The sequence below is a fragment of the Neopelma chrysocephalum genome, unplaced genomic scaffold (assembly GCF_003984885.1).
Source record: "Neopelma chrysocephalum unplaced genomic scaffold, ASM398488v2 Primary Assembly neopelma1_88, whole genome shotgun sequence".
In the NCBI taxonomy this organism is placed as follows: domain Eukaryota; kingdom Metazoa; phylum Chordata; class Aves; order Passeriformes; family Pipridae; genus Neopelma; species Neopelma chrysocephalum.
This window is the reverse complement of record NW_020897750.1, coordinates 3,937,332-3,950,169: the sequence shown is the minus strand read 5'-3', so window position 1 is coordinate 3,950,169 and position 12,838 is coordinate 3,937,332. Positions and strand designations below refer to the sequence as shown.

Below are 12,838 nucleotides of genomic sequence, written 5' to 3'. Positions count from 1 at the left end.
GAGATACTATCCTGATATTGTAGGAAACAGGATTCTATTGTTCAAGTACTTATCCCACAAATACCTTTTTCAGGGGTCTTCAGATCTTCACATTGATTCTCTTGCAGATAAAAGCTGGTTTAAGCTTCATATTAATTTATTCTCTCCATAAAGATAAGTACTGATTGATCCAAATAGGAGTTAGCATTATGTACAAAAACAGTCTCTAAATTAAGTGGTTTGTTGCATTAAGACCTTATCTGTCATGGATGCTGTTCATTTGTATTGCATAGGGTGGGATGGGACTTATTTCTCTGTCCTTGTAATACTTCATTCAAATATCCAGGTCTTTATTTAGAGACTATGAATAAGTCTCCAGGTAGTAATATTGTTTATTCCATTCTTATTAATGCTAATGTGGAAATCAAATGCCCTGTGGTTTACTAATAACGCTTCTGCTTTAAGTATAAAGCTCATTTGTACCTTTACGAAACTTCCATCTGCTGAATCAGTGAACTGATAAGATTCTGTTAACAAAAGATGATGATGTCACAGCAGAATGGTTGTAATCAGCAACAGGTAGATATTGCCACTCATATCTTGAGGTGTCTAAAACTGACAACTATCCCGACAGTATCTAGACAAGAGAGCACAAAACTGTAGCTTTGAGTGAACATGTGGCTCGTGTTTATTATGTACAAGTCCTGCTTCCATTTCAAATTTACACACCACTGCAGACTTTCTACAAAGCTTAAGAGTTGTGCTGGAGAGTCCTTTATAAAGCTACAGTACTGAGCAGAACTCCAATTATTTTTAGTACTGGGGGTGTATTTTTCTTGTAACATATATTTGTGGCGATTTCTCTCTCATGGCCTAAAGGCTTTATGGACTGTGAAGGGAAGTGGCATATGCATAATTGTGGACTCTTTCTCTTGACAAAGAGCTTATGCCAATGAGCATATTAGTTTTGTATGATGAAATGCTAATTCAGCAGGAACAGAATTTTAAGAATTTCCAACTTAAGGAAAAGGGAAAACCCTTACTGAGAAATACCCAGTAGCATAAGTAGAGTAAATATGTATTTCCTCACCCCTTCACCCCATTTGCAATATAAAAATACCTGAATCTGGAATTACTGGACAATGCTAGCTAATTCATGTTCTGAAACAGCCATCTCTTTTAAGGCTGAGGAAAAGGATATCTGCTTTTCTATGATAATAGAAAGGTAGGACAAGAAAGCCTATAGAATTTCATTATACTTCTGTAAGGTTGATATCACCAACAAGCTTTATCTGTAGGACCCTACACATTTTTATTGAAGCACAATGTAATGCAGAGTAGTATACTGTAAGTAGAATAGGACATTAAATTTTAATACTAATAATAATAGCTAACAATGCCTAAAGGATACTGACTGCTTCATCCATATTTTCCTCCATTTAGTCTTTCAGTATATTTTTTAATCAATATCAAAACATGTATAACCTGTCAGAATTTTTAAGTTTCCTAAACTTGTAGCTACATGGGATAGCTTTACTTAGAATACAATTCCTTGATTTTTTTCTTTTTTTTTTTTAACTTGGATCAGTAGTACTGAATTTTCTTTTCTTTAAAAAACACATCTTTATTATTACAATTTGTATATCAGAAAATTTCTGTATTGCTACACTTAATATTTTAATTTAAAAATTTAATTTAAAAATCGAATCTTTTTTAACAGAAAAGTGGGATGTGGAATTACTGTGAGATTAGCTATTGAGGACCCAGCCATACACATTAAGAAAAAAATTAAAGTGAATCATGTGTGTAAATTCACATGCTATTTCTTTGGTTACACATCATCACTAGTTTTTATTGCCCAATTTAAACAATTTCATGTGCCAGACAGTATGTCAGTGTTTTTGCATGCTGAAGTTGGAATTGATGCTGTACTGATGCCACTGTATAAAAACCTAATGAAATCTTAGTGTGCATGTTGAGGATATTTTTGCAAAGTCCTACTCAACTCAAAAAAACAAACAGATCAACAACAAAACCCACCACCAAACAAATGAACAAAAAACGCCAAAGATTTAAAAGGCTTTAATTTCTCTCTAGGCATATTTTTCTCCCTATATTTTGCTGACTTACTTTATTTCCACAGTCATGTTTACCTGTCTTGAATAAATGGTATATAAACAGTGCAATATTGCATCAATGACCATTTAAAAATCACATGATTTTAGGAAACGTCTCATTTTACACACAGAAAAGATCAGTATTAATAATGGCATTGCTCTTTGTTTATTGGCTGATTCATCTAGTCTATTTTTGATGTTTGATAAACCACTTTTTTTTACAAATAATGCTTTTGTCAAATTGAATGGAGTCACCACTTTGTCCATTTAAGAAACTGTATTGATGCAGAATGTCCTATAATTATGCCTAATCTCCAATGGGAGATTAATTGGCATTCATAAGCCATCAACAAGGGGTGGTATGTGTCTTAGATTTGTAGGAGTAGAATAATACTTCACAGGGTCAAGAGCTAGCTATTTCTAACTAAAGGCATGATTAAATTATTTAGCTCCATATGGTCTTTATTTATAAAAAGGGAGAATCTTTTCATTAACTATTGTCTTCATGGCAAATACTGTAATTATATAATCATATTGAGAAGTTGAGCTTTCTAGTACTTCATCTGTACTGTTGCTACATGCCTCTTTATTTTTAAAGAAAGACATGATGTGCATTGGGGCACAGCACCTCATGTAGTCAGTCTTCTTGCTGCCCCTAGAAGAAAGCTTCTTAAACAATACCCAGTATTTCAGTGTAATTTCAATTTCCTGAGAAGTGTAAACCATTTGAAATATATTGTATTATCAACATATGCAATAAATAAAGAAGAGCTGTTAATCCCATCTCGGGTCTCCTATGTTTTTAACACACTGTACTTCTTCAGAACCCTTCTTAACCCCTACACTATTGTTGATAAATTGAGTGTACTTTTCATTCCTTAATGTTGTGATGCTTCGACCTACTTCTACTGATCCCATTTCTCTTTCCTAATCTTTATTGTATCTTGCTTCTTCCCATGTTAGTTCTTCTTTTTTAAATCTAGGGCCTCAGAACAAACTGAATATACACACTGCAGTGTTTCTTCTCATCTAACATAGATGTTGCTGTTGACGTTGCTTTCCTCTGTTTTGGCCACAGATCCACAGTGGGTCTTTGCTGGTTTTCTGCTTCGGGAGCTGTACCTGAGTCAGATGTTTGCAAACATATTCACAGTAGCTTTAACACCTAGTCTCAAATCTTTCTTTCCCATATTTTTGGTTATTCCTGTCCATAAAGAAACCTCAGTCTCTAGGAATTTTTTTCTCTGTGTTTCTTGGTCAGTCCTTTCAACCCTACCTTCTTCGGTACAATCGCCAGGATTGGATGTCACCAGTATGACAGTATTGAGTTCTTCAGGCATCAGGGGAATGAGGAATCATTTGAACTAGTTGTTTTGTTGTGCAGACACATATTGGTCATCTGTTTGAAATCTGGCCTGGAATGAAGCACGCACTTTTGGGTCACAGGGACTTCTGAGCAACGTGGGATACCACAGTTATAAATGAGCTCTGAAAATTTTGTGCCAGTAAAAAAGGAATTAAAAGTGGATAAAACTCAATGAACATGCTGAGGACAAGTGAAGAGTAAGTAAGTAGTGCTTACTTCGTGTTTTGAGTAGGTAAAATTGAAAAGGAGAGAGAAGGCAGACCTGGCACTTCATGTGTAATCAGAACTAGGTAAGAACTACATGATCTGATTGTTTTTTGGTATCTCAGTTAGAAGAGGTTAAACAAGGACAGTGTTTAAACAAAAAAAAACCTCAAAACAAAAACCCCCCAAACCCCAAAAAACAGCACTTATGTATATTGTCCTCCATCTAATAAGATGTTTTATATGATGTGTTAAAATAGCGTGAACAAAGCAAATGTGTAAAGATCAATGACTAACCAGTTGAGGTTGAGTTGTTTGCAGGGCTCACCTGGCTACTTGAAAGGCAAACTTGATAAAGGAATGTAGATTGTGTCTGGTGTCTAGAGCAGGGCTGCTGGAGAGAGATTAAAAGAAGGCAGAGAATTAACATTTAAATCCCACTCAAAACACACTAAAATCAGGAAGATTTGGCTGCCTAATACAATCCTTACAGGATGAGAGTGAGGTGGAAGAATGGAGAACTGTGGTGTGATATGGCTGGTAAGATCAAAACCTGTAATATTACATCCAAACACACACACAGAGGATGAAAAACCTACTTTATCTAGAAGATTTGATCTCTATCTGTGGGCTTTTGAGTAGAATAAATGAGAAGTATGTGTTTATGGTGAGAAAAATAGACATAATTTCTGCCATAAATGTGGCATATACAGAATACATGATTAAAAATACTTTACTAGGTCTTTCTGTGCAAAGATACTCTATATTTCCCAAGTGGCATTTTCTGTGGCCATCCAAATTGACACAGCAAAACATGTCATCATTAAATCCAAAGCAGAGGTCTCAGTAAATGCATGTTTATCCCAGAATTCTGGCACTTGAATCTTGTGAGAAAATTACAGCTGTGCAAGTGGGAGGATAGCCATTAAATTAATAGCGTTGTTGCCTTAGCCGATGTGCAGAGGTGAGCAGGTCTTGCCTCTGTAGAAGTTTTTGAAGCTGGCAAGAAGAGTGAGGGTTTTACCATACTTGTGAATTTCAATTTGTATAATCTCAGCATGTGACTTCTAAGGTCAAATTGTAGCTTTAAGATATTATCCTTTTGGATCCTGAGGGAATCAAAGGTGGCATCCACCTCTGAAATGTGCTTTTGTCTATACCAATCTCTGCCTGAGGTGGGGTGGAGGTGTGGAGGCCACTGGTGAGCCATCAAGATTGCTGGCTCAGAACATCCTCTCTGTCTTTGGGCACTGTGCCAGCTGCAAATTAGGAGGCAGCCTCCCATCTAATTCTTTTCCTCACCTGCATTTACACAAGTGGAGTCATTTAGCTGATTTCAGTAGCCTTGCATCCTAGCACCCTGGAAAGGGTGTCCCTGTAGGTATTCCTGTGGGCAGACAGGGAAGGATGCACATGTGGAGGTCAAGTTTCCCCTCCACTGACGCCCACTAACAGGTTCTATGACAGCACTCATTGTCTTGGAGATGCAAAAGAGAACAATTTGTCTTCAACTGCCATTAGTGTGATTTGTATCTATAAAAGATAAAATGGATGAGATACTGAGCTGTAAGAAATTGTGATATTTTAGGCTCATCAATAATAGAAGGAATGGTGTTCAGAAACAAAGGTCTGCCTGTGAAATATTATAAATATGGTTATTTTGTAGGATAGAAATAGACAAATAAAATGGGATATTGGGAAGCAGTTAACCTCATAATATAGAAAATAACATCATTTTCTTTCTGTTGTGCTTTTTAACTTTCTTGCTGTCTGTGCTCCGAAAGAAAAAAATGGAAAGAATACAGTTTGTAACTGTGTGAGCCAGTAGGTTATTTAAGTTTCACTGAATTTTTAAGTAATTGTTCTTTGAAAGCAAAATATATATGCTCTCTAAGCATTTAGTAATGGTGAGAGTATCTTTTTGCCTTCACCTCAAATGTTTCAGTCTCAACAGTTTATTTTCTGTCCTTCTCAATTGGTTGAATATTAAGCAAATAACACATCATTGCAGATGTGTTTAAATGAGCCAACAAGGACAGTTATGTTTTCATGGCTGAAAAACTTTCACATCTCTTTCCCTTAACTTTCTCAGGATGGAGGAAAGAGAATGGCATTGGGGAGTGGGTGTGGGAGTGTGTGTTTAGAAGTTTTCAATTTTGTCTAAAAACCAAAATAATGGTTCTTACATTTTTGTATATGTGAAATGAAAGTTAAGTTCCTATCAGTGTTGAAGCAATGTAATTCCATTGTCTAAATAGTTATAAAAAACAAGAACAAATGGCACTCCAATGCTTCCTTTGTCTCTGAGGAATAATCTTTCACATTATGCAAAGGTCTGTGAAACTTAGATGTGTTCCGTTCAAAGTGAAAAGAATGAAGAAATTTGCTTTTGTTTCACATCTGCAATGTTTACTCTTACTTTGGGGCCCCAGTATTGTAGCTCACCCAAGTTCATTTAAAGTTCACCTGAAAATTTGACTCGCTGGAATTCACTTTGCCATATGAAACCTATACACCTTTTCTATGATATCCTGAGAAGCAAACCTGATTGCCATGTGTTACTATAAACTTCCTTCCCCCATCTAATTCTGAATGAAGTGCTAGTTCCCAGTTTCTTAAGCTGTCAGTATCAGTCTCATTCGAGAGAAGTTTCTGGTTTAGGTGTTTATACAGAAGGGTGTATACTGGAAATTCCTAGCCTTGGGTTCCTTTCTGATGCCAGATAATCAAAGCTTTAAATTAAGCTGCCAGTACGGAACTTGTAAACATTATGCACTGAAACCTGAATCTGAAATAGCTTAGTGGTGTAGATGGAGGGCAGGGAAAGGAGGGAAGGGGATATTTTTTCTATACCAACACCAAAGCTTCTCGAAGGGGTTTGAGTGAACACTGAAAATGTAACAAAACAAGACAAAAATGTAGTGTGCAGGTTTCTTTAAGGTGAGTTATGTGGATTTGAAGAAGCATTTCATCAGGGTTTGAAACTAAAACTAATACTGATGTGCTCTATAAAGACTATCAATTTTCTTGCTAATGGGAAAAAGTTTTTTACCCTAATTTTAAACAAAACTGCCATTTCCTTGTCCTCGTTAGGAAGTGGCTGTTGTATCACCTTGAAGATGGTTCTTGGTTATGTGTCATCTTGGTTTGGGGATCTGATCAGATGTGATTAATCCAATAAAGCTGTTAATTTATTGATTTAGGGATTTGATATAAGTTAGCATCATGACAAGGATACTTACATCATTCATCTTCTGGTTCTTATGAAAGTAAGCAGTACATTGAGCTGTAGCAGTAAGCTTATTGTGTTTTTGTTTTGCTTATTTAGGCTTCGGAAAAATTGGAAAATATGGGGGTTTTTTGTAGTTTTTTAGGGGTGTGGGTTTTAAATTGAGGAGGCAACCTAGTAGATGACCTGGAAACTATTCAGCCTATCCACAAAACTGAAGTGTTTGTCACTCAGCAGAGGCATTCTGCTTGAAGTTAACTTCAAACTGAATCAGAAGTAATGCTCGGTGTTTATATTTTTGTTTTTTGTCAAAGACCTTATGGTGCACAGATTCTTAAGTACACAGAAAAATATTAATCCAAACAGAAAAAAAAGATTCCATGAAAAATAAAATAATCTTTACCTTTTTTACTCACACACTGTTAGAAGCAGATTGTTATAGGAATGGTCTGTGTTACATAGACGTGAGCTGCTCATCAGGACATTTGTGTGTTCTTACCAGTTGTGATTTTCTGTGTCCCATGACTTTAGTTGCTGCTGACTGAAGCAATTACATTTGCTAATTATCCATATAACTGAGGTACTATAAAGTGGTGAGTTTGAGCTGTTTTAATTAAGATTTAAAATAAACACCTGCTGGAACTGCTGTAGTTCAGAAATCCCACTGTAGGGAGCATGAGGTTCCTGAGACCGGTAATTCACACAGTTAGACTAACTTAAAAGCCAGAATTTTTGATGTGCACACAATTCTAAATGTAGAGTGATAATATATCTGTTCCCATGTAGCTCCATACCACACAACAAACTGTCAGGTAGCTTGGGAGTGAGGACGCAAACAAGTTGTGGCAGGCCTGGCTCACCCAAGCCTTAACACAGTTATCAAATGTGTTTAAAAAAGTCTCTGTATCTGTGCTTCCAGGGAAGCTGGCTATGAGTCAGGCTCACTAAGGAATGCAATTTTTATGCTGACGCTTTATATATAAACATCGATTTCAGAGTAATGGGTGTTAATGCTGAACATCTCACGCATTGTTCTGATAATGACATCAGAAGAAACCACGCTCCAAATGTTTGTGTCTAGCCAGAGGGAGCTGTGAAATTCTTGTCTATCAGGAGCTTATTATTAAAAAAAAAAGCCTCTCAATCCCAGGTCTGGTATGAATATCTGGGCTACTTAATGGAAGAAATTTTAAGACTAAGACTACACAGTGTGAATCAGATGCAGTCTGTCTTGCAATGACAAAAATTCAAACCTCTTGTGGAATCATTTCACTCTCTGTAACCTTCAATTTGCCACTGTGTCAGTGCCCATAAACTTCTCACTTTCTGTGTTAGGGCAGGGCTTCCCTCCCTCCCACCCCTGCCACATCTGAATAAAAAGTATATGTAAAGTTTCTAATTGGTCTTCTGAAATCAGATTTTATGTTTGAATGAAGAGCTACATTTATTAAAATGTTTTGAAGTCTTTAAATGAATTGGTTAGGATGAACCAGTGCTGTCCAGTGACAATGGACCTTCCAGAGAGATAATGGACAGAAAAATAATATTAATTGTCCTAAGGCAAACCTGACAATCCAAGTGCTCAGAAAGGTCAGTTATCTGTTTTTAATGACCAGCTTCATGGAACACTTCAGTCATGTTCTGTTCAATTGAAAGAGTAATACAATCCAAATCAACTTTACTTTTTTCCTGGCTCCGTCAAAATTCAACTTAGTAGTCCATAGACACATAACAAGGCTGATTATTCAGATTTTTGAGGGAAAAGGAAGAAATTTATAGTAGAGCAATTAAGAAAATTTAAAAGCCATGTTTGAAAATATATGCACAGACTGAGGCACATCTTTGCTTTTCCCTATCGAAGGCATTTGGGAAAGCCTTGACTTTCATAACTGAATTGTCAGCTATTTGAGGATAGATCTGTTGTAATACATTAAACTTTTGCATTCTGTGCTCAACATCATAGTATAGAATCCTAAATTAAAAGCATCTAATTGTGATTTTTATCTCAAATTGCTGTGTACTTTGCTCCATATTCCTAAGGGAACTGAGCTCAGTAGTAGCCATAAAGCGGTTATAATGTAACTTTCTGCATGGTAATTTTGCAAATTTGGGGGAGTTTTTCTAATTTTGTAAAAATTAATGATTTTTAATTTTACAATTTTGGGGAGGAGCACTGCTCTGCAGTGCTAGCTACAGTGCAAGAATAAACTTGGTTTTGTGTCATGAAAATTGGCATTTGCTTGGTACTAATGCATTTACTGGGTCATGAGAGCAACTCTCCTATCCTTAGGAACCTAGAACTTTGAAAGAACTCCAAACCTTCTGAATACTCTCCGTGATGCTGAGCCATGTTGGGTCACAGTTTGACTCATAAACTGCTCACTTTCTTTTGCATCTCCTGTTGAAACGTTCTCAAGGCGTTTCTTATGCTCAGAGAAAGCTTTAGCGCTTGTGAATACACTTATTTGCTCGCTCTGACCAATGATGGAGAGTCTAATTCCTGTGTTTCTTGTCCCACTTCTACATTGATGTAAGTCATCTTATTTTAAAATGAGGTATTTTTTGCAATACAAATGAGAATGCAGAATCTGCATGAACTCATAAGCCACTAGTCATAAAGCAGCAGTAATGGCAAGCAGAGACCAGTAGTTGACAGTTACTATGTCACAAACATCAGCTGCAGAATTGACTAGTTTTCTTTAATCAGTGGCTTTTTATGGTGACTTCCTGCACAAAAGAAGGTTTGATACAGTCTTTGAGAGCATTTGAGGATTCACGTAGATCTATGACAATGAGCCTAAAAGGGCAAGAATTTATATTGAAAAATTAGGCTGGCAGTGTTTTATCAGTATTCTTATGTTTTACCAACCTTGGTTCCTCTCTTTTTTTCCACTCCCTCTTCCCTTCCCTTCTTCTGTACAACAGGGATTTGGGAAACAAGTGGATGTGTCATATATTGCCAAACATTACAACATGAGCAAAAGCAAAGTTGACAACCAGTTCTACAGCGTGGAAGTAGGTGACTCGACCTTCACAGTTCTCAAACGCTACCAGAACTTGAAACCCATTGGCTCTGGGGCTCAGGGAATAGTTTGGTAAGTATCAGCAGTTTCTCTTATGCTTTTAAATAGATTTGTGTTTTGCATTTCTTCACAGTTTGCTAACCACAGACATAGTCTAAAATTGCAAAAATAGCAGTCAGGCAACAGACATCCTGAGGCAGAAGGAGCCCAGTGGTTTGCTAATAAATTCTCCAGTTGGTGAGAATGATAGCACTAGGTTTGTTTCTCCACATAGCAAAATGTAACTAGCAAGAGAGCAGGAGAAAGATCTTATCATAATTGACAGCTGTGGCACTATTTCCAGGGGCAGTGCAGATAATATCCCAAGTAAACCCTGTAATTTTAGTATTTGTACAGTAAAAATCACTGAGAGCAATATAGAAACTTGTCGCATCCCATAACATTCTCAAGTATTCAGAGTGGAAGTTTTTTGAATCGAGGTAACTGCTAATGTTTCCTTTATTTCTTAAAAGTGATGTTTCAGTGATACGAATAATGGGAACAAAAGACACAAATTCAGTAGCTCTCCTAAATAATGCAAAAGGCTTATGGAATTTGAAATTAGTATGTTACAAAGTTGTGATATCCTGATTGGCTTTTATATCTGTATTTTTAGACAGGGCTTTTAAATTTCTGTGCCTTGTGTTTAAATGTCTCTGTGCAAGCATTTGTTAACTGTTTAATTATGAGGCATTAGGGTAATTAAAACAATCTTTTATCTATAACTTCATCAGAGATGGAGTCTTAATTCCATCTGTCACCTATGTCACTGCTCTTTTCTGGCTTTGATGTACTGTGGGTTACCTTACAGGTGGAAGCAGTGGTAAAGCAACAGGTTCCTTTAAACTAGTGGCACATGGACTTCCATGGGTCATTGGCGTTGGCACTGTAATTGGCAGTGTAACAACACTGACAACACATCCTTAGGTCTCAGTCTATCACTTCCACCTTTTGATATACTTTGAGACCATCCAAGTCCAAAGACTGATCTAAATTATTAAGTACCTTATTTTGTATCTTAAACACTAAAGGGCTAAGTGGTAGTATAAAATCAGCTTTGGGAAAGAAGCATACTCTGAGTTGAGAATTAATAATATTAATTTTCCACTATTTATCCAAATCCAACCCAGATTGTTTTTCTTCCTACTTACTATTGTCTATTCGCTCTACAGGAAAATCAGTTCTTGTTGAACCTCTCTGCAACTGAATTGCTGTAATGGTCAATTATGAGCAGCAAAACCCCACAGAAGTTAAGCTAAATAAAATCAAAAACACGCTGTGAATTTTTCCCTCATACTATGAGTTGACAGCAAAAATTAAGAATCTCTTAGGAAATAAAACCTAAACAGAAAACATGTAAGTTCAAGAGAAAGTTGACGTAAGTCCCCTGAGATGGCTGAGCAGTGTGGAGAGGCCATAAAACACCTTTTACAGTTTGATGATACAGATACAGAAGTATTTCACAATAGATGGGAAAGATAATGAGTATTTTTTCCTTAGTTTGTGTTACATTGTAATCTCCCTTTCATGAGGCATAATTTACCAGAGATACAGTAACCATCTACAAAGCATGAATAATCAATAATGAAGTGCTTAATTAATGAAAAAACAGTTGTGAGATAAATACATGTAGTTTAACTAAGAGAAAACAATGCATAATGAAAAACCTCCTGAGTTGTGTAAGTTTCTACTTGCCTAATAGTAATAATTAGATAGTAATAATAAGTTTACACAGTAAATTTTAATAGTATAAGTTTCTACTGTAGAAACTTACACTTATTTTAGAAGCTATAGCTATTTTGATGGGTATAGAGTTACATCTAGAAAAAGCTGATGAAAGGAAAAAAAATACTGAAAACCTACCTATTTGTGGAGTGCTGCTTGCTCTGGTGGGGAACTATTTTGTCCTGGTTGTCTTGTTCTTTTGCAAAGAACCCAGACGTACTGAGAGGTAATTGGAGAGCCAGAGGGAGGTGCAGGAGTGACCTGATGTTTTTCAGGCTGCTCTGGAAGTGGGTGTTGCAGGGTTCCTAGGCAAAGCCACAGAGTACTGAGATCTTTCTCATATAATTCTATAAATAGGTGTCAACATAAACAGGAGACTTTCAGTGGAAACTAATTTATGAAGCAGGCATAGGAAGCAGGGAATGTGGTTATAGAGAATTGGGGACTTGATTTCACTTGATTATTCTGAAATTGACATCAAAGACAGCATTATTTTCTTTATATGGAACCATTAAAGATATTAAGGTCTCCAGGAGATGATAATTTATTAAATTACGTGAAAAAGAGAAAACCACATGGTGTGATTGTTATAATTGTTATTGTGCCCATGTGAAATAATTATAAACTCAGTGAGAAAATGGTATTGGCTATAGAGACATAGTACATTTGGTATCTATGCAAATTAGTCTTTGGGAGCTTTCAATGAGTTTTGTGTTAACTATGTTCACAAAATTATTTTTACCAGCTGAAAGAAAGATATAAATAGCTGCTTGGAATCTCTTGAGCAGGGAAGTTCCTCTTTGCCCTACAAAAACTACTCTTAATACGAGCTTACTGTACATCACACTGACATCGGTGAGAAAGACTATATAGGCTGTGTTTGCATATGATTATCATGTTGTTACAGGCATGATGACAATGGGGCATAGCAGAAATAGAGCTTGTAGTTTATTAGACCAAGCTGTAGTTTTAAAAACTGTGCAAGCTTTTAACCACGCTGTGACAGAAATGAAAAACTGTTTTCTGAGTTTAATTAGATACGTGCCAATTAAACCACTGATTGAGGAGGTAGGTGATACCCCTCTGCAGTGTTAGAAGGGAGATGGCAACTACTTTGTTTTGCAAGGGGGACTGAGAGAGACAGATCACTTTCAGC

At 36.4% G+C, this 12,838-nt stretch overlaps 1 protein-coding gene across 14 annotated transcripts in view; it reads left to right on the top strand.

The window, feature by feature from the left end:
* MAPK10 (mitogen-activated protein kinase 10) overlaps positions 1-12,838 on the top strand; it is a 198,023-nt gene that overhangs the window by 111,273 nt on the left and 73,912 nt on the right. For all 14 annotated transcript variants that reach the window (XM_027692825.1, XM_027692823.1, XM_027692822.1 and 11 more), the window contains one exon: positions 9,821-9,990. In XM_027692825.1, the coding sequence (XP_027548626.1) occupies positions 9,821-9,990 (170 nt within the window). The remainder of the gene's footprint in view (positions 1-9,820; positions 9,991-12,838) is intronic.